The sequence below is a fragment of the Chiloscyllium plagiosum genome, chromosome 16 (genome assembly GCF_004010195.1).
Source record: "Chiloscyllium plagiosum isolate BGI_BamShark_2017 chromosome 16, ASM401019v2, whole genome shotgun sequence".
Lineage (NCBI taxonomy): Eukaryota > Metazoa > Chordata > Chondrichthyes > Orectolobiformes > Hemiscylliidae > Chiloscyllium > Chiloscyllium plagiosum.
Genome location: NC_057725.1, coordinates 30,424,297 through 30,446,730, shown reverse-complemented (window position 1 = coordinate 30,446,730; position 22,434 = coordinate 30,424,297). Strand labels below are relative to the sequence as shown.

The 22,434-nt window shown below is 42.7% G+C and overlaps 1 protein-coding gene across 1 annotated transcript in view; it reads right to left on the bottom strand.

Moving 5' to 3' along the window:
- The window catches only part of LOC122557735 (polypeptide N-acetylgalactosaminyltransferase 18-like), a 242,246-nt gene that overhangs the window by 41,917 nt on the left and 177,895 nt on the right, over nucleotides 1–22,434 (bottom strand). Inside the window, exon 10 of the mRNA XM_043705680.1 lies at nucleotides 8,257–8,421. Coding sequence (XP_043561615.1) covers nucleotides 8,257–8,421 — 165 coding nt within the window. The remainder of the gene's footprint in view (nucleotides 1–8,256; nucleotides 8,422–22,434) is intronic.

Sequence of the window (22,434 nt, the reverse complement as noted above, 5' to 3'; positions counted from 1 at the left end):
AGGCCAATGACATTAGTACATTTTAACATTTGTTAGTAGCATATTAGCATATTTAGCATCTCCACAGACTGAATTGACATGACATTTTAGTTCCACGAGATAGAGAAAATGCTGTCTAAATATGCAAATGCTTACAACTAGTGCCTTTGATTTGGAGTTTCACTCCAAATAATTATACTCATTTTATTTGTGATTCAATGAAGAATTAACGTCATGGAATTTAGTTTTGTTGACTAATATCAATTGAAAACTGTAGTAGTATTTACATCTGAAATAGAAGACCTATTTGAGCACTGACTTCAAAATTAAACATGTGAAATCTAATAAATGTATAGAATTAGGTCTAAAGTTAGAAATGAGATTATGAACTAATACAATGTATTTTTATAAACACCATCATCAGTAATAAAGAAAAACGCTGAACTGAAAGTTGCCAAATATTAGCAGATGCCCTTTGCTGCTATTGACAACGCATTAAAACTTTGCTGGGGGTATAGAATCTAACAAGACTGTAATGAAAGAATTTGAAAAGAAATTTCCATGCAAGTTTACCTTTTCAATCATAGGATGAAACAACATTTATTGCAATCAGAATAAATCTCAACATGGAATAACAGGAGGGCATCTTCATAATGGCTATTAGATAATATTATTCATTTCAATATGTACTATCAATTCATAAAATTTGTTATAATAGCTATGTGCCTTTAGCTTTGTCCTTTTGTTATCTTTTCAGCATTTAGTTTTGACAGGTGGTATCTTCTTGTGTTATATCTCTTTGTCCTTCCTGTCATTTTCTGACCTTTATTTTTCACATTAGTATTTTGCTCATTTGCCTCAACTTCAAGCCTTGATTTGTTAAAATTACCCAAGCTTGATCCCTTTGTCTGCTTATTTATTTTAAAGCCCTCTTCAGTTCCCTTGTTAGAAAACTCATTAAAACTTCAGTCCCAGCATGGTTCAAATGTAGAAACCAGGGGAAATCAGCAGAATTTAATCATTTAAAAAAAAACAAAGATTCAGGTCCTCGATACCAATTAATTTCATTAGTACTAGTTTCTGAGCCATCACAGTCTCATCAAGAAAAACACATAACATTCTACCAACAGAGCATCATGAAACAGTTCTGACTACATATTGAAATGCAAGGGGGTATTGTGATGAATTATCATATTGATGCTTTATATAAATACATCAAATAGCTACTCACTCCTATTTCTTCACTAGTAATACCTGTGTACTGATTATAATGAAGTCAACCAGAATATGAGTTCTCCGATTTGGGCTGTTAATCCAGTTCAATCAGGGAGCCCTGACTGATAGATAAGAACAGGAGTGTCAGACATTCTGCTCACTCTGAAAGCTGGCACTGAGGGAGCTGGATTAGGAACTCTCCAAGTGTAAATAAAGGGTATCTTGGTGACAGGATACCTTTGTGGAGTTATTTCAACCTGCCTCTTTCATTCCGGAGGAAAATGACCTCCAAGAGGACAAAAAGATGTCAAGGTCGGTGATAGGCTGCCTGGTTTTTGGCTTCTCACTGCTTATGTGTAGACCAAGTGACTGACTGACCACTTCCAAGCCTTAGACTGGTATTGAAGGTTCTGCTGACCTGCTGCTCCAGGATCACCTAAGCCCCTATCAAATAGCTACTCACTCTTGCTTTGTCCTGGATGAAGTCAAGCTTTTTCAGTGTCTTTGGAGCTGCAACCTATCCAGGCAAGTAGGGAATATTCCATCAAGTCCTGACCTGTGCCTTGTAGATGATGAACTGGCTTTGGGGAGTCAGGAGGTTGAGTTATTTGTTGCGAAATTCCTGACCTCTGACCTACTTTTGCAGCTATTGTACTTATATGGAGAGTGCAGTTCAGTTTCTGGTCAATGATATCCCCCAGGATGTTGATCATGGGGATTCAGTGATGGTGAATATCATGGAGCAGTAGTTAGATTCCATCTTATTGGGGATGGTCATTGCCTGGCATTTGTGTCGTGTGAAAGTTACCTTTCATCCCAAATTTCTGCTGCAAATTTCACAATAGCTAGCTCACAAATCTCACTCAGAGCGCTATAAGATTCTGCCAAAGGTCTATTGAGCTAGATTTCACTCTGGGTTCTGAACTGTCACCAGCTGTGACCATAGCAGAAAGAACAGGAAGTCAGAAACTCCTTAGAAAATGAGATTCTAACTGGTGTAGATGAAGGGAGGGAGCAGGATGTACAGATATACAAATCCCAAAAAGTGAAATTAAAGTTAATAAATCCTTATGAAGGTAAGTCAGGCCCATGGATTAATTTCTAGCATTGAAAAGTGTAGAGCTAATGTCGAACCTTGGTCAGGCTACACTTAGTGTACTGTACTTGCAATTTGGTCTCTAAAGGAGGATGTGCAGACACTGCAGTCAGTGTAATCACAAGGATATTACCAGGACCAAGAGGTTACACTTCTCAGGAAAGACTGAAAAAGCTGGAGTTCTGTTTTCTACAAAAGAGATAGCTGAGGGAGATCTTAAAATTAGAAAGTGTCTTAATAGGGTAAATACATGGGAAGTATTTCTACTTGAAGAATACCAGAAGTAGAGGCTATAAATATAAAAGAGTCACTAAAGGAATTGAGGAGAAACATCTTTACCCAGGGAATAGTGAAGACTGTGAATCTCAATACCAAAAGCATACTGTCTGGATGCATAACGGCTTGGTACGGCAACTGCATTGCCCACGACCGGAAGAAACTTCAGAAGATTGGGTGTGCAGCCTAGGCCATCATGGAAACCAAACTCCCATCTATGGAGTCCATTTACACTTCTCGTTGCCATGGAAAGGCTGCCGACATCATTAAAGACCCATCCCACCCTGTTAATGCTCTTCTACAATCTCTTCTGTCAGGCAGAAGATACAGAAGCTTGAACACATGCACCAATAGAACAGCTTCATCCCTGCCATTATTAGACTGCTGAATGGACTCTGTAATCCGGGTTCAATTCCCGCCTCAGGCGACTGACTGTGTGGAGTTTGCACGTTCTCCCCGTGTCTGCGTGGGTTTCCTCCGGGTGCTCCGGTTTCCTCCCACAGTCCAAAGATGTGCAGGGTCAGGTGAATTGGCCATGCTAAATTACCCGTAGTGTTAGGTAAGGGGTAAATGTAGGGGTATGGGTGGGTTCGCTTCGGCGGGTCGGTGTGGACTTGTTGGGCCGAAGGGCCTGTTTCCACACTGTAATGTAATCTGTAATCTGTAATTTCAAATAATGTTGATCTTGCTAAAGTTGATCTTGCTTTGTGCACCTTCTGTGCAGTTGTAACCTAACTCTAAGCATCCTATGATCTGTATGCCCTTGTTTGCTATGATTTGCCTGTACTGCTCGCAAAACAAAGCCTTTCACTGTACTTAGGTACACACCGATAACATCAAGTGATTGACCAAGCCATATGCTCTACTCCTGCTCTATTACTTATGTTCTTCTGGAATACCAAGGAATTAGCCTGGAGCCAGTCATCAAGCTTATTTTGTGGGACATTAACCACTTTGGAAAGTTGGCTTCCTGAATGGTGTCAGGAGGATCTAGCTGCTAATTCTGGTAGTGAAATGGATTGTCATCTCTGATGGATGTCTCTGTTTACCTGCACAACCCACCAAACAGATTTATTTATTTATGGCTGAACCATTCCATTCCCATATACGACACCAGTTTATTTACAATGCGAAGCACCTCTTATTTCCTTTGGTTTTGGACTAAAAAGAAATGCTATCTATGTGTCTGTCTTTGTGTGTCTGTCTATTTGTGAGAAGGGAATTCAAGTTAAAGTTAAAAGAGTTTAAGTTATACAGATTTGTATGTTAGTAATTCATTTCTTTCTTAAAAACAACCTATTTGTAATAAACAGCTATTTTCCTATTCAGCCTAGAAACCTAGTGAATGTTTTCTTTAAATGTGAGTTAGGTCAATTGATGACTGAGGAGAATACTCTGGGAATAGTGAGGTTTGATTTCCAGTACACTGCCCCAGTGTGTCATGACAACAGTGCTAGGGAGAATGGATAGAAGAGTACACTTAATTGAATAGGTCTACCAAAGAGTTGGCATGGGCACAATGGCATATGAATGGTTTCTTTCTGTACTGTACTACAAGTCGGGCCAAATTCTCAGTGAAACTGCTTTGTCAAATGAGATTGATGGCACCCAGTCTCCTATAGCTTACTGTGACTTTCTCTCAACTTCTTCAGCTCTTCACTTCATTAATCATAAACTCGGGCTCTTCTTTTTTATTCTTCCACAGGATGAGTGGGTCACTGACTAGACTAGCATTTTATTGCCCATTCCTAATTGCCTAGAGGGCAGTTAAGAGTCAACTACATTGCTGCGGGTCTGGAGTCACATATAGGCCAGACCAGGTAAGGATCGCAGATTTCCTTCCTGACAGGACCTTAACTGATCCAGGTGGGTTTTTCCTGACAACTGACTATGGTTTCATGGTCATCATTAGACTCTTTATTCCATATTTATTTGTTATTGAATTCAAATCTGCCATGGTAGGATTTGAACCTACATCTCCAGAACATTAGAGTCGAACAGTGTGGTGCTGGAAAAGCACAGCCAGTCAGGCAGTATCTAAGGAACAGAAGAATTGACATTTCGAGCAAGAGCCCTTCATCAGAAATGTGGCTTGTGGCCCACAGGGTCTGAGAGATAAATAGGAGGGGGCGGGGCTGGGGGGGGCAGGTAGCTGGGAATGCGATAGGTAGATGAAGGTGGGGTGAAAGTGATAGGTCGAAGAATAGGGTGGAGCAGATAGGTGGGAAGGAAGATGGACAGGTAGAACAGTTCAAGACAGCGGTGCCGAGTTGGAAGGTTGGAACTGGGATAAGGTGTGGGGAGGGGAAATAAGGAAACTGGGAAAATCCACATTGATCTCATGTGGTTGGAGGGTCCCAAGGTGGAAGATACGGAGTTCTTCCTCCAGATGTCAGGTGGTTAGGTTTGGTGATGGAGGAGGCCCAGGACTTGCATGTCCTTGGCAGAGTGGGAGGGGGAGTTAAAGTGTTCAGCACAGGGTCGTGGGATTGTTCAGTGCATGTGTCCCAAAGATGTTCTCTGAAACAATCTGCAAGTTGGCGCCCTGTCTCCCTAATGTAGAGGAGACCACATCAGGTGCAACGGATACAGATGACGTGTGTGGAAGTACAGGTAAATTTCTGTCGGATGTGGAAGGATCCTTTGGGGTCCCCCATGACACCCACCAACCCACCCTCCACTCCCGATACCTTGTCCTGTCACTGCAAGAGGTGTAAAACCTGCACCCACACTTCCCCCCTCACCTCCATCCAGGACCCCAAAGTTTGGGTCTGCTACGTGGATGACACCTTTGTCATCACAATGTGGAACAAATCAAAGGAAACATACAACACCATTAACAATATCCTGACAGGCATAAAATTCACAAAAGAGGAGAAGAATAACAACAGACTCCCATTCTGAGACCTGACAGTTAAAGGTACAGTTAATGGAGAGCTTCAAACCAGTATCTACAGAAAAGCAACAAACACAGACCAAATACTTAACTTCAGAAACAATCATCCCAACACCCACAAACAGAGCTGCATCAAGACATGTTGTCAATGAGCTCATTATTTAAATGAGCTACATTATTTCAATCACACTGCAGCACCCAAAAAGTAAAAAATGCAGAAGAAAAATATCTATACAACGTTTTCAAGAAAAACAGGTACCCAATAAACACAATCCGCCGATTCCTCAGAAACAAACCCAAATAAACAGACCCAATGTGACCAAAAACTATAGCCACATTACCTTACATTAAAGATGTAACAGAAATAACTTCCAGACTACTCAGACCCCTTGGCATCATGGTCATCCACAAACCTACCAACACACTTAAACAGCAACTAATGAACCTAAAGGATCCATCAGATACTAACAACAAAACTAACGACATTTACAAGATACCATGCAAGAACTATAAGAAACACTACATCGGACAAATAAGCAGGAAACTTGCCATCAGGATACACGAACACTAACTAGCCACCAAAAGACTCACTAGTTTCCATACATACAGACAAAGAAATACACCACTTTGACTGGGATAACACACACATCCTAGTATAGACAAAACACAGACACGCACAAGAATTCTTAGAGGCATGGTATTCTCATGGAATCATACAGTCATAGAGATGTACAGTATGGAAACAGACCCTTCAGTCCAACCCGTCCATGCCAACCAGATATCCCAACCAATCTAGTCCCACCTGCCAGCACCCAGTCCATATCCCTCCAAACCCTTTCTATTCATGTACCCATCCAAATGCCTCTTAAATGTTGCAACTGTACCAACCTCCACCACTTCCCCTGGCAGCTCATTCCATACACGTACCACCCTCTGAAGTGAAAAGGTTGTCCCTTAGGTCTCTTTTATATCTTTCCCCTCTCAGCTTAAACCTATGCCCTCTAGTTCTGGACTCCCTCACCCCAGGGAAAAGACTTTGCCTATTTACCCTATCCACGCCCCTCATAATTTTGTAAATCTCGAAAAGGTCACCCCTCAGCCTCTGACGCTCCAGGGAAAACAGCCACAGCCTGTTCAGCCTCTCCCTATAGCTCAAATTCTCCAATCCTGGCAACATCCTTGTAAATCTTTTCTGAACCCTTTCAAGTTTCACAACATCTTTCCGATAGGAAGGAGACCAGAATTGCACGCAATATTCCAACAGTGACTTAACCATTGTCCTGTACAGCCGCAACATGACCTCCCAACTCCTGTACTCAATACTCTGACCAATAAAGGAAAGCATACCAAACGCCTTCTTCACTATCCTATCTACCTGCGACTCAATATTCAAGGAGCTATGAACCTGCACTCCAAGGTCTCTTTGTTCAGCAACACTCCCTGGGACCTTACCATTAAGTGTATAAGTCTTGCTAAAATGCAGCACCTCGCATTTATCTGAATTAAACTCCATCTGCCACTTCTCAGCCCATTGGCCCATCTGGTCAAGATCCTGTTGTAATCTGAGGTAACCCTCTTCGCTGTTCACTACACCTCCAATTTTGGTGTCATCTGCAAACTTACTAACTGTACCTCTCATGCTCGCATCCAAATCATTTATGTAGATGACAAAAAATAGTGGACCCAGCACTGATCCTTGTGGCACTCCACTGGTCACAGGCCTCTAGTCTGAAAAAGAACCCTCCACCACCCTCTGTCTTCTATCTTTGAGCCAGTTCTATATCCAAATGACTAGTTCTGTCTGTATTCCATGAGATCTAACCATGCTAATCAGTCTCCAATGGGGAACTTTGTTGAACGCCTTACTGAAGTCCACATAGATCACATCTACTGCTCTGCCCTCATCAATCCTCTTTGTTACTTCCTCAAAAAACTCAATCAAGTTTGTGAGACATGATGCATGGTATTCTAACCAGAACTTTATCAATAAACACATCAATTTAGGTCTTTTCTAACTTCCCTTAAAAGAAAACCGGAAATTACATCACCCACCTTAAGAAACCAAGACCTATAAATAGAGAGGTGGGACATACCATCAGTGCTTTACCAGAGACTCTGTCTGATGATGTTACCTAGCATGGTGACGAAACATGTGAAAAAACCTTCCAGCTTAGCGAGCTAACTTACATACTTATCACCAACCTGAACTACAAATCTTCTCAAAAATGCATCTCAGGTGCTTATCTCAGGGAATTGCTCAGCTGGAGAGGTGGAAATATTTCCATTTCTAGGACCATCCAGTGATCAATTATGGTGCCATAATTGAAGTCCAGAGGCACATCACTTCAGACACTACAAATCACAAACCACCCCTCTCACAGTGGTGCTTTAACAAGAATTTAGTCGAGAGGAAAGGATAGTTCACTCCCCATTTCACAGACATGGACCTGAAAATGTTGCTGGATGGGGCAGTAGAGAAAAGGGAAATCTTTTTTCCTGTAGACCAACACAGGAGACCAGACCAAACCAGGCTGGACCCAACCTGCAGCCAAGGTCAGTGCTGTCTCCATGGCAAATTGGGACACATGCATTATGATCTGGCAGAAGTATACAAGGTTCTAGTTATCCCTGAGCTGCAAAGTAAAGTGTTGAAGAGTTGAAGTGGTCTCTATGTTTGTCCAAGAGCCAGCATGATGGCGCTAGTATGAAAGTTAAATGAACAAAAGCTCCCAGGGTATTCATTACATCAACTGTAATCTTTATCTAACCAAAGTACTCATGCCAAAATATTCACCTGAGTAAAGAGCCAATAAAGCTTCATTCGCTTTGCTTTGGCGTAACTGCACTCAATCAGTCTAGGCTTGTTGTTCACATCTACCAAGCATTTGTTGTCATCGTCATCAATAGTGGGACTCAATATCCCCACACGGATCTGCTGATTGCTCATGTAGTAAACGTTCTGAAAGAAAAAGATGGAGAAACATTAGTTTCCAAGGCCACACAATCAATGCATTCCGAAACATTTTTATTTCATTCATTCTCTCATTTCCCAACCTTTTTTGGCCCTGGGGAGATGGTGGTGGACTTCCTTGTTAAACCTTTGTTTGTGAGTTTGATATGTTTGCCACTTCAGAGTTAAAATACGAGTCAAAGTATCTCAGTTTGGGATTGGAGTCACAATAGGAGAAAGTGAGGACTGCGGATACTGGATATCAGAGTAGAAAAGTGTAGTGCTGCAAAAGCAGAGCAGGTCAGGCAGCATCTGAGGAGCAGGAGAATCAATGTTTTGGGCATTAGCCCTTCATCAGGAATGATGAAAGGCTTATGCCCGAAACGTCAATTCTCCTGCTCCTTGGATGCTACTTGATTTGCTGTGCTTTTCCAGCACCACACTTTTCTACACTGGAGTCACAATAGACAAGATTAGGATGACTGGTTATTTCTCTGAGAGATCATTAGTGAACCAGACAAACTCATTGGATACAGTCAGGAGACTCAAAAACAGCAGAGTCCATTAGAATTTCCCACCTCAACTGGTTCTAAAAGCTAAAATTGCAAGCAACATTAAAACAGTAGATTCTATAGAAAGTAAAGCTATGATTCCTTGTGGTGTCCATCAGTGGTAGAAGGCATTGACTGAAGCAGGATTTACCATGAAACAGACCCATTTTGTCATTTCTTCAATGAAGCTTGGGCTGAGAAAGGTTCTGAAATGGCTTAGAAATCTTCATTTTCAAAAAACAGTGTTGATATTCAGTGATGGAGGAAAGGAACCTTAGACTCAGTATTGATCTTCCAAATCTCTGCCAGACCCTGAGGCAGGGTTTCCTGATCTTCAGCTGGAACAGCCCAGTCTCTTGCCTGGTCCTCAAGGATGATCTTTCTGAAGCTTGAATGGAGTTTCACAGATGGATAGTGACATGTCATTGGTTCCCCTGCCAGGGATTCCCTCCATAAATCTCTCCACCATTCTTCATCACATTACTCCATTAAAACATTTCTAATTGATCAAAATTGAGGTCATCTAATATCTCCTTACGCTACCCAGTGTCAGATTTTGTCCAAGAGTCACTCCTGAGTATTTTTATTATTTTAGAGGCATTAAATAAATGCAAGTTTTTGTTGAATGCAGTCAATAAATTGTCTACCAACTCTGATAATATGTCTACTAAACTAAACTTTATTTAGTCATAGCTGTTTTATATGGGTCTGAAAGTGTGAATGCTAATTGGGAGCACTCACTATGATGTCATGATGAATGTTAGTGAGAGTAACTAAGGATCTTGGAGGAGTTAGAGCGAAGACCACATCCTCTTAAGAATGTATATCATGTCCTCATAATGTGTAAAATGTTGCAGAGGGCTGAATTTTGCCATAAACCAGCTAAGTCTCAGTTTTGAGGAGTTTCATAAACATTTCTCTCCATAGGCCCTAGCTTGGTTTCTCACTCTATTCTCTGCAGCTCACCTCATGAGCTATGTCCCATGCCTCGATAGCATCCCACTTGTGCTAGCTTGTATTTACCAGTGCCAGGATCTCCTGGCATTCCTGGTGCCATATTTAAAATGCAGTTGTGCACCAGGTTAAGTGGCTGCCCTGCACAGTCCCTATGTGTGAAGAATGGCCCTGGAAATGTCGGACAGCGGTAAGTGTTAGCTTCCTGCTTCACTGATAAGTTCCTGGAGGTCCTGGTGGATGGGGTGATATAAAGGAGGATCATCCTCTTTCCTTAGAACTGCTGGTTGGGATCATAACACTAGAACCTGCCAGCCTGGTCTGAAGTTGTCATTTGGTCAATGCTGTTTCCACTGTCAGAAGGAGGTTATTGACCTCCTGTGCCCCTTGAGGATAAGTACAAACATCTTCTCTCTGTTACCTCACACTCAATCTCTCTCTCTGTTACTGAACCTACCAACCACCAAATCTCATGGTTTACTGCTCTCACTATTAGATACAGTATCTTCCCTCACTCGCTATCACCCACCCTAATTCCCCCCTTCCTACTAACCCTATATGGCCTCTGTACTGCCTACTCATTTACTCAGGACACCTCACCTCAACCTTTTCTGCACCTTCACTAGCGCCAATAGTCCATTATCATCTCACTCAATCCCTCCCTTTGCCTCATTCCAGAAGAAAACAGCCCACAATAAGGAAGACACAGCCAAGATAGGTGGTGGGTGAAATAACTTGACAGAGGCCAGTATCCCATCACCAAGTCATCCTTTATTCACATGTGAACAATCCTTGATTATAGTACTCATACAGAGTCAGGCAGCAGCGTGTCAGTATCTCGGACACTCACCCTTTTATTATGTCAGCCATTGCTCCCTGATTGGATCAGGTTAGCAGATCCCACCTTGTTACAGTCACTACAGTGGGGTGCCCGACACCCATCTTCTCACTCTCTATGAGGAGAGGGTCCTTGCGTTAGCAAAAGATGATAATGACCATTCATGTAGCAATACTGAAAACTCCAAAAAAGGAACCAAAGAGTTGTTCACAAATGTCATGCTACACTCCCAATAACATCACCATGAATGCACTCATAACATGCCTGAATGTCAACCCCTATTTCACATCTCACTCTCTCTTTTGACTCCTGCAGATATCAGTTCCTATCTGCATGATCTTTGCCATGAAGAGAGCAGCCCATGGGACGTAATCTCCTTCTCCACTTCGGAGGAAGCACTACAATGCCTCAGAGGAAGCACAATCAAGGCTGCCACCTTGCACCCTCCACCAGCTCAGATCACATGGAATCCAGGGGAAGCTAGCCAATTGGATAATTGAAGGTAGAAGACAGATGGTGGTGGTAGAAGCTGAAAAATGTGTTGCTGGAAAAGCGCAGCAGGTCAGGCAGCATCAAAGGAGCAGGAGAATCAACGTTTGGGGCAAAAGCCCTCCTGAAGAAGGGCTTATGCCAGAAACGTCAATTCACCTTCTCCTTTGATGCTGCCTGACCTGCTGCGCTTTTCCAGCAACACATTTTTCAGCTCTGATCTTCAGCATCTGTAGTCCTCACTTTCTCCAGGTGATGGTAGAAGGTTGTTTTTCAGACTGAGGTCTGTGACCAGCGGGTTGCTGGGTCTACTACTTTCCTTTATTTGTATAAGTGATTTGAACGTGACTATAGGAGGTATAGTTAGTAGGTTTGCAGATGACACCAAAATAGTTTGTGTAGTGGACAGTGAAGAAGGTTAGCTCGGAGTACAACAAGACTTTAATCAGATGGGTCGATGGACAAGGAGTAGCAGATGATGTTTCATTTAATAGATGTGAGGTGTTGCATTTAGGTAAGGCAAACCTGGGCAGAACTTATACAGTTAATGGTAGGGCCTTGGGAGGTGTTGCTGAACAAAGAGACATTGGAGTGTAGGTGCAAAGTTCCTTGAAAGTGGAGTCGCAGATAGATAGGATAGGGAAGAAGGCGTTTGGTATGTTTTCCTTCATTGGTCAGTGTATTGATTATTGGAGCTGGAGGTCATGTTGAGGCTGTACAGGACATTAGTGAGGCCACTTTTGGAATACTGCGTACAATTCTGGTCTCCCTGCAATAGGAAAAATGTTGTTAAACTTGAAAGCGTTCAGAAAGATTTACAAGGATATTGCCAGCATTGGAGGGTTTAAGCTATAATGAGAGGCTGAATAGGCTGGGGCTTTTTCCCTGGAGCGTCAGAGGCTGATGAGTGGATTTATAAAGGTTTATAAAGTCATGAGGGGCATGGATAGGGTAAATAGCCAAGGTTAGGAGAGTCTAAAACTAGAAGGTATAGGTTTAAGGTGAGAGGGAAAAGATTTAAAAGGGATCTGAGAGCAACTTTTCACAAAGAGGGTGATGTACGTCTGGATTGAGCTGCCAAGGAGATGATGGAGGCAGGTACAATGATAACATTTAAAAGGCAATTGGATGGGTATATGAATAGGAAGGGTTTAGAGGGATACTGGCTAAATGCTGGTAAATGGGACCAGGTCAGATTGGGATATCAGGTCTGCCCAGACAAGTTGGACTGAAGGGTCTGTTTCAGTGCTGTATAACTCATTCGACGTTTCGGGCATAAGCCCTTCTTCAGGCTTCTTCAGCAGAATTCTCCTGCTCCTTGGATTCTGCCTGACCTGTTGCGCTTTTCCATCAACACATTTTTCAGCTCTGATCTACAGCATCTGCAGTCCTCACTTTCTCCCTGTATAACTCATTGACTCATACACAGGAGCTGCAGGTAGGTTTATCAGAGGCAGGCACTGGGTAAACTGACATGAAAGTTGGAGGGCTCCACCAGCACTATTTCTACCATGCTGCCTCTAGCATGTGAGAATCTGGCAGCCTCCATGGACAAGCTAACGTCTGCCATGGAGAGCCAGGCTCAGCTCTCTGTGTCTGCCGCATGTATGTACAGATGTGCACACTCTTCGACTTCACAGCATTCCATCACACCGGTCATAGGTGATCAGCAGCAGCAACAAGGGCTGAAGGACCTTTGACCTTACTCCAGGAACCCCTTAAGCACAACAAGAAAGGCAGCGCTAGTAGGCACCCAGTCAGAGGGGGAAACACATGCAGGAAACATGGCCCCCAACCATGTCCAGACATCTCCTCTGAGGAAGTCCAGAAATTGCTGAGGCCTCTATCTCAATCCTGCCTGTTACCCTCAGCTGTGCAGGGAGGTTAAGCCGATGAGGGTGAACCTGCATCTCGACTGGACACTTTCAGCATTTCTGGGCCCTCCAGACTCAGACATCCCTGGGTTTGGCTGTCCAATGCCAGTGAAGGCCAGGCTCCCTCCGGCCCAGCCATGGTCTATGTGACTGTACTTAGACATTGTCAGAGTGAAAGGAAGAGGACACCTTACGAAGGTACAGGGTCATTGAGTCATTGAAATGTACAGTGAGTAATACATATAAGCACATTCTCACATTTGTAAATATATGTTCACTGTTCATCAGTTGCTTGGGTGAATGTCATCTTAGCTCCCACTGCAAGAATGAGGGTTCAGAGGCTGGCCATCCTGAGTGCTAAATCTTGTTCTCACTCTGTCGCAGCGATTGCTATTCTTTCTATAGCACGAAACTAGAATGAAACTTTCTCATGATTGAATGAGAGAGCATAAGTTGTTGTGAGGGCTTCCATCCATTTGGAGACATTTTCTAATCAACTTGGTTCAGAGTTGTTATTACACACCTCTGGAGCAGACAGGACCTGAAACTGAGCCTCCTGGCTCAGAGAGAGGAACAATACCACTGTTCTATAAAAGCCCTAAGAGTTGTGGCAGACACACAGATTCCTGTTTTGGCAAGTGGCGATACTTTCAAGACCTCTGGTGGGTCTGGAGAAAGTGAGGACTGCAGATGCTGGAGATCAGAATTGAAAAGTGTGGCACTGGAAAAGCACAGCAGGTTGGGCAGAATTCAAGAAGGGGGAGAGTCAACATTTCACGAACGTGTGGGGAGCTGAGAGATCTACCTATTGCCTTCCCAGCTCCCTTGCCCCAACCCCACATTTATCTCTCAGCCCCTTTCCCCTCCCCCCCAACCCTATATTCCTGATGAAGAGCTTATGCCTGAAACATTGACTTTCCTGCTACTCAGATGCTGCTTGAGCTGCTATGCTTTTCCAGCACCATAGTTTTCAACTCCGGAACTCAGGCCTACTGGCTCACAGGAAGGGACACTACCACTACATCACAAGAATCTAACTTTATTCCCAACATGAAATGCATAGAAAAATGAAACTGTTAAGCTGTATTTGCAGTGGCATTGTACAAGGGTTGCTGGCCTCAGCGGTATCAATGCATTTATAGCCTGTGAAAGATGACTTTCCACAACTCAGCTCCATTGAACAAGGTTTCCAAATAAGTCCTGCCTATGTTGCTGTGGCCTATGCTGTTGCATTGTTGGATGCGGAAGGCACTGTTCTGCCTGAAGAACATCCTCAATTTTTCACCCAGTACAATGCTGCAGCTCTCACAAACTCCATCCTCCATCCCATAGCCTCATTCTATTCTCCAGTTACTTGGAACTGAGATTCTGAAGATCAAGCAGGATCTATCTGCAAGATACCAATACAGAGCCCCAGGCAACACCTACATGGAAACCTGATATTGAGGGGCACTCTATGCCCCTTATTGGTCCAGGTAGAATGTGTCGCATTGCAAATATGCTGAACATCATGATATGGTGTTCCGACCACCTCTTCTGGACAGAGTTTTGTGCTACTGCCGCGCTCTCATCAGCATGGCCTTTCATGAAAGAAGAATGACTGTGTCTCCCCTTCACATGAGGGCACCCCTGGCTGCAAGCTCTGCCATAGGGATTGGCCCCAAATCTGGATGTTGGTACCAGTCCTGAGCTTGCGAACGCATGTGCTCCTTATTCATTTGTGCAGTAGCTTGTAGTGCTTTAGACATAGGAATGACCACAACGTCTGTGCCTCAATCCAGTGGGGACTGTTCCAATGAACCTACGTGGACAATATCAGAAACAAAGCAAACTTTCAATCAAGTGATCATTCAGGAAATACAGCACAGCATGGAGGAAGCACTGAGGGTGGCAAGGGTGCAAAATGTACACTGGGTAGAAGATTTTAATGCACACCACCAAAAGTGCTCGGCAGCAGCAATCCAAAAGGATATAGCTGCTTGACTGGATATGGGGCAGAATGGTTAGGGAACCAACAAGAGGGAAAAACATACCTCAGTCCATCCTTACCAACCTGCAGATGCATTTGTCCATAATGGTGTCAGTAAGCGTGACCATTGCATAGTTCTTGTGAAGATGATGTTCCGCCCTCACATTGAGAATAACCTCCATTGTGTTATATGGCACTATCGCTGTGCTAAATGGGATAGACTTCAAACAGATCTAATAACTCAAGACTGGGTATCCATGAGGTGCTGTGAGCCATCAACAACAGCAGAATTATACTCCAGCACAATCTGTAATGTTATAGCCCAGCATATCCGTCACTCAACCATTATCAATCAAGCCAGGGGACCAATCTTGGTTCAATGGAGAGTGCAGGAGAGCATGCTAGGAGCAGCACCAATGTACCTGAAAATGAGGTGCCAATCTGGTGAAGCCACCAAACAGGACTATTTGCATGCCAAACAGCATAAGCAGCAAGTGATAGAGCTAAGCGATCCCGCAATCAAAATATCAGTCTAAGCTCTGTAGTCCTGCCACATCAAGTCGCGAATGGTGGACAATTAAACAACTCACTGGAGGAGGAAGTTCCACAAATATGCCTATCCTCAATGATGGAAGGGCCCAGCACATCAGTGCAAATATAAGGCTGAAGCTTCACAGGGTGTTCAGCTAGAAGCCCCATGTGGGTGATCCCTCTCAGCCTCCAGCTGTGGTCCTCAGCATGAGAGATACAAGTCTTCAGCCAACTCAATTCACTTCACTTATACTGCAAAGGCTATGGGCCTTGACAACATTCCTGCAATCATACTGAAGACTTGTACTCCAGAACTTGCCGCTCCCTTAGCCAAACTGTTCCAGTATAGTTACAACACTGACATCTACCTGACAATATGGAAGGTTTCCCAGCTTTATCCTGTACACAAAAAGCAGGACAAATCCAACCCAGCCACTTACCATCAAATCAGTCTATTCTTGGTTATCAGTAAAGTAATGGAAGGCATCATCAACAGTACTATCAAGCAGCACCTGCTCAGCAATAACCTGCTCACTGATGCCCAGTTTGTGTTCTGCCAGGGCCACTCAGCTCCTGAACTTATTACAGCCTTGGTTCAAATATGGACAAAAGAGCTGAATTCCAGAAGTGAGGTGAGTGTGACCATCCTTGACATCAAATCCTCATTTGACAGAGTTGCATCAAAAAGTCCTAACAAACCGAGAATCACTGGGTGTCGGGAGCAAAGTCACTGGAGATTGAAGTCATACCTGGCACATAGGATGATGGTTGGGGTTGTTGGAGGTCAGTCATCTCAGCTCCAGGACATCTCTGTAGGAGTCCATCAGGATTGCGTCCTAGGCCCAACCATCTTCAACTGTTTCATCAATGACATTCTTTCTGTCATAAGGTCAGAAGTAACTGCATTCAGATATTACAGGAGTTCATGTTCAAATGAAACACAATCTGAACAATTTCCAGGCTTGGGCTGACAAGTGGCAAGTAACATTTGCACCACATAAATTCCAGGCAATGACCATCTCTTATAAGGGACAATCTAATCACCAGCCCCTAACATTCCCCAGACTGTAAAGTACTGATCCTGGATGCAACAAGCTTCCACTGACCGTATACAAGCCCCTGGGCTGATACTGGATGACACCCTTGACTTAAATTGCAGGTATCCAATAACTCCCTTGATCTGACTGAGTAGACTTTGAGACATAGCCATTTGGTGGAAGCACAGAGTATTGCCACATAAGCTGCTGGTACATAGTGTAGGTATAACACTGCAGAACAAGAGGTTCACCACCTTGTCTGCTCACTACTCACAATCCACAACCAATGCCAAGCTGCTAGGTTTTGTGTCTGTGCTAAAAGGCAAGGCAAGGCAAAACAGAAGAACTGTGACTTTTAAGGAATGACTGAGGGGACAAAGCTCAAAAGGTTAAGGCAAGGCAGGGCAGGAATGCTGCAAGCATCCAGGCAGGTATACAGTGACTGAGCACAAGGAGAGCAACTGAGGAGCCCTGAGAGATGCCCTAGTTGAATCCATGAGTTTGGTGCCTGCCTCAGTGTGCAAAATGGCCTGGCAGTGGTATTACAATGATAGGTGCCAATGCACTCCAAAGTGCAGCATTGAAAGGTAGAACTGTATTGTAAGTCGGTCAGAGATATGTCATGATGCTGCTGAGAGGCTGGCCCATGTTCAATGCCAATTTCAATGAATGGGAGGTGTAGGTATGGAGTGTGTGCCTGGAGATGTTGATGACTGTTGTTCATGTTGGAAGCCTAGAGGAGCTGTCAGTGAGCTGGGTCTGCCAGGTACTCGCTCTGACTTTTGTTTTGCGCATGATAGCCATCTAGGGCAAGATGGTATCTCACAGCGCCAGGGACCCGGTTTTAATTCCAGCCTTGGGCAGCAGTCTGAAGTTTGCACATTCTCACAGTGCCTGCATGGGTTTCCTCTGGATGCTCCGGTTTCATCCTACTATCCAAAGATGTTCTGGTTGGCTGGGTTGACCATGCTAAATTGCCCATAGTGTCTAGGAATGTGTAGGCTAGGTGGATTAGCCATGGCAAATGAGCCATGGCAGTGAGATAGGTAGGGGGACGGTTTGTATGGGATGCTCTTTTGAGGGTTGGTGTGAATTTAATGGGCTGAATTGTCTGTTTCCACACTGTCAGGATTCTACAACAATATCTCTCCAACATAACGGGAGATTAACAAAATGCATATCAATGGATAGGATTAAGTATTAATAATATTCAAATTTTTCTTTTCCTTTACTGTAGAAGTCAGTGACTGAATATGTTTACAAGACACTGCCAAAATACTTTTTAACAAAATAACTTAAAGTTTGTTACACAAAATTAAAATACAACCTACAATACACTATCCAAGAACTACTGGAACAATATCATTGCAAACATCATAAATAAAAATTCATTCCTTTTATCCCAGGACTACCCTCACAGACACTCAAACCCCTGTGAAGAGTCCCTCTATTTCCACTCTAAAGCTTCTTGCTCAGTTAGCATGGCTATAAGTGGTTTCCGAATTCTATGCATGCACTTGGTGTTATTTTCTTTAGTTAATGTTTTTCTCACAGCTTCCTTAAAATAAGCTGTTAACTCAACTTACTTATCACTTAACTTCCCTGTAGTCATGCCTTCACAAACTTGCTTGATGTCTTTTTTTCTGACACATCCCCATAGTGTTCAGTTTCTTAAGCTTTCTTCTCACTGACTTCTAGGCAAATCAGGGTTTCTCCTCATCCATGACCACTTGGAGACCGCTAATAACAGCAGCTCTACAGTTATGGGCTTTCTTCCCTGGGATGAACCCACTTCAGACTGTGCATGTCTCTTTCCCTCTCTGTCTCTGTCTCTCTTTCTTTCCCTCCCACTTTGGAGTGTGTAAAAAAAAGACAGCAAACACCTCAGCAAAGATCTCCCGAGATAACTTGCCGGTCACTTAGCTGAAATCATATATCTTCTTGTCAATGTTATTTTGGACTCAAAACTCAGAATTATTTTCTGAAACGAGATCAGAATTTCACAGAACAGGAAAACTTACATCCATTTTTCTATTATAGAATCATAGAATCCCTACAGTGTGATAACAGGCCGTTTAGCCCAACAAGTCCACACTGATCGTCTGAAGAGTAACCCACTCAGACCCATTCCCCTCCTCTATTACTCTACATTTACCCCTGACTAATACACCTAATCTACACATCCGTGAACACTATGGGCAATTTAGTATTGCCAATTCACCTAACCTGCCATCTTAGAACTGAAGTTATCAAATAACAATGGCATATTACAAGCCTTCATAATATTATTCAGAACCTCTGGAGTAAAACTGAGAGAACGAGAGTTCAAAATCCCACCAAGGTCATTTCAGAATTTGAATTCGATTGTAAGAAATCTGGAAGCTGTAAAAATGACCAAGAAATGACTAGATTGTCATGAAAACCATTAATGACCCTTTAGGGAAGAATATCTACTGTCCTCACCTGGTCTTGGCCTATGTGTGACTCCAGTGCCACACCAACATGGTGATTCTTAATTGCCGTCTCAAGTGGCCTGGAAAGACAAAACTTTTGTAGGGATGCCCCTTAATCACCAGCCATTCTAGTGACACCAATACCCTGAAATAATTATTAATGCAACACTTTTCATGGTTTTGCTACTTGTGAACTCTGAATTGCTTGAAAAATCTTCCAGAAGAATGGATGAAACTCTCTTAGAGTCATAGAGAGGTACAGCATGGAAATGGACCCTTCTTGTGAATATGTTGGAAATTCGTATAATTAAGTTGCTTATTCCCTACAGGATGGAGAGGCCACCAAGCTGACACCTATCAATACCATGTTTTACATATTTGCCATTAATTACGTGGACAGGGTTGTCTCAGAAAGATTTTCTTAACGTTTGAAATTTACAGCGTGTTTCATATCATTTCACAACTATTAAATCAATTGCTGTCAAACTTTGTTTGATAATTGCTCCTGTGAAGAACGTTAAGGTATTCTGCTATTGTAAATGCAAGTGTTGCTGTTGATGGCCATGGTTAGAAAACAGAAAAATTAAAAGTCAGGAGATTGTCAAGGGACAAACTTGGACATATTTTTTATGGACGAATTTTTGGAAATTCTTCTCTAAATCCTGAAAGTTCAACTATCTAAACCCTCTTGTTTGACTTGGAGGTGCCAGTGTTGGACTGGGGTGGACCAAGTTAAAAACCACACAACATCAGTTATAGTCCAACAAGCTTATTTGGAAACACTGGCTTTTGAGGCACTCTCTTCATGACAGCCACGAATAGATGCTGCAGTGCAAATCATGCTATCAGGCTATGGTAGAGATGTTAAGTAACCAGAACAGAATAGAATGGAATAGCAATCGATTGCAATATGTATCTTTACAAAAGAAATTACAGCGAAATGCTTCATAAGTCACCATACCATGCTTACTTAAATTGATGAAAGAAGTCAAAAATAAGAAGAAAACAATTAAAAGTTCATCACAGTTCAATTAATGGCTCCTGGGTTCAGGGTATGCTAGAAAACCAGGCTGAGACTGCTGGCAAAGCTGGGCCAAAAGCACCCCATTACTTGGAGATGAGACGTCCATGGCAGGACTAGACCGTCATGCTGGCTCATTGGAAAACCTGGAAGCCACCTCTGAAGGAAGGACAAGATCTCCACAGCAACCGAGACCTCCACGCCAAGATGAGACCTCCATGCCAGGGCTAGATCTTCACGTTGGGCTGCTGGAATACCCAGAAGCCACCAAAAAAGACCTGCATGACAGGACAGGGGTGCCACTCTAGGCTGAGACCGCTCCTCCTAGAAAAGACCACCACAACGGGAGACCGCCACACCAGAAGGTCGCCACACGTGAAGACCACCACACCGTGAGATCGATACACCAGGAGACCACCACACCAGGCCTATACTGCCATTCTGGGCCTGGGCCAAGAGCAGGAACCTTCTGCCAAAGTCATTGAAAGAAGGTAAAGTGCCAAAATAAATGGAAATATTAAAAATGAGCACAGAAAAAAAAACTAAAATGGATAGAGCAGACGAAATCCAGGTTCCTGGGCTGAAGAGTCCACACATTGCACTGCTACTGTGTTGCTATCTTGGAAAAAAGCTATTTTGCATCATTCTATATGACAGCAGGTGTTGCTTCTGTTCCATTTGAGTATCAGCTGCTGAGCATTGAACCGCATCATCAATATCTAATATTAACGATTTCGTGGAGCAATCATTAAAAAAAATCAAGATTAATCGAGTTCCAGGTCCAGACAATAACCATCCAAAGGTGATAAAAAAGATGGTACTCAACAACGAATAAATGTTGCACATTCTGCTGCCACTTTACCCACAAACACACAAGAAACATTAAAATTCATGTATATGCCACACCCATTCAAAATTTGAGTACACAATGACCAGTGATGTTAGCCATTACAGTCATCAGAAATGTAATTAGGCACATCCAACTTCTCAATTGACCACGTGTGTAACACTTAGACAGCACTAACTTCATCTATCAGAGATTCTATACTTAGATTATAACTGAGTGTTCTGATATTAATTCAATGCCATTATTTGCAGGAATGATAACTTGCAGCAAACTTACAATTTATGCAACATTCATTATAAATTTGAAAGTAGATTGGTGTAAATTAGCATGAAGAGTAGCAATCATGCACATTTGCACAAAAATTAAAACATTCGTTAATAATACTGCAGAACCCTCTCCAATAAGCAATTTGTACAATTCAGGTTTCTAGCCTCTAACAAAAACTGACTATTCATTTATTTGTGTATGCATAGATATAGGTGTGTGTGCAAATCTGTGTGTGTGAGTATTTTACTGAGAAGGCAGCTCACATTCACCTTCTCCAGGGAATGGGTATTGGTCTATCCAGTGAAGACCATGATTGAATTAAAAAACAAGTGTGTGTGTGTGTTCATGTAGAGAGATATGTACACACAAATATACTGACAATTGTTTGGATCTGTGATGAGTACATAAGTGCTATTATTGTGCACTTGTGTTTGCGCCTGTCATAGTTCAGGTTTCATTGACCATTTTTCCATGGAAATTAATTCAATTTAAATGTTTGACTCAACAACACAGTACATCACTACAACAGAAGAAGAAAAGTCAGTGATGGACTGAAGATTGTTAAGTTTCTGAATTAGCCTTTTAGTTGTCTTCCTACAATCAGTAAATAATAAGCAATATGATATTGCTTCATGGAGCAGAATTTTAAATTCAACATAAATATGAGAATAAATCCCTTATTACCACATTAGTTTCACTCTTCCTTTCTGAATAACTAAGCCATTGTTTGCTTTTCTTTTTTTTTTTGGCAAACTCTTGCTTTTCACATTTTTTATTGTTTTACTTTCAAATGAAAGTTCCCAGCAGCTCTGGATAAATGGAAGCCTTTATATACTGATTTCATTTCTTGAAGTGTTTCTACCTGATTATTATGGCTCCCTGACTTCAAATTGCTGGACTCGATGTCAAAATCATGGCTACAATGATTTCATTTGAAAGGAAGCATCACCTTGGTAAAGGATCTTGAAAGCATCTTGTCAGGGTCAGCCATGGTTCTGGATCAGTGGTGCTGGAAGAGCACAGCAGTTCAGGCAGCATCCGAGGAGCAGTAAAATCGACGTTTCGGGCAAAAGCCCTTCATCAGGAATACAGGCAGAGAGCCTGAAGGGTGGAGAGATAAGTGAGAGGCGGGTGAGGATGGGAGAAAGTGGCATAGAGTACAATAGGTGAGTGGGGGAGGGGATGACGGTG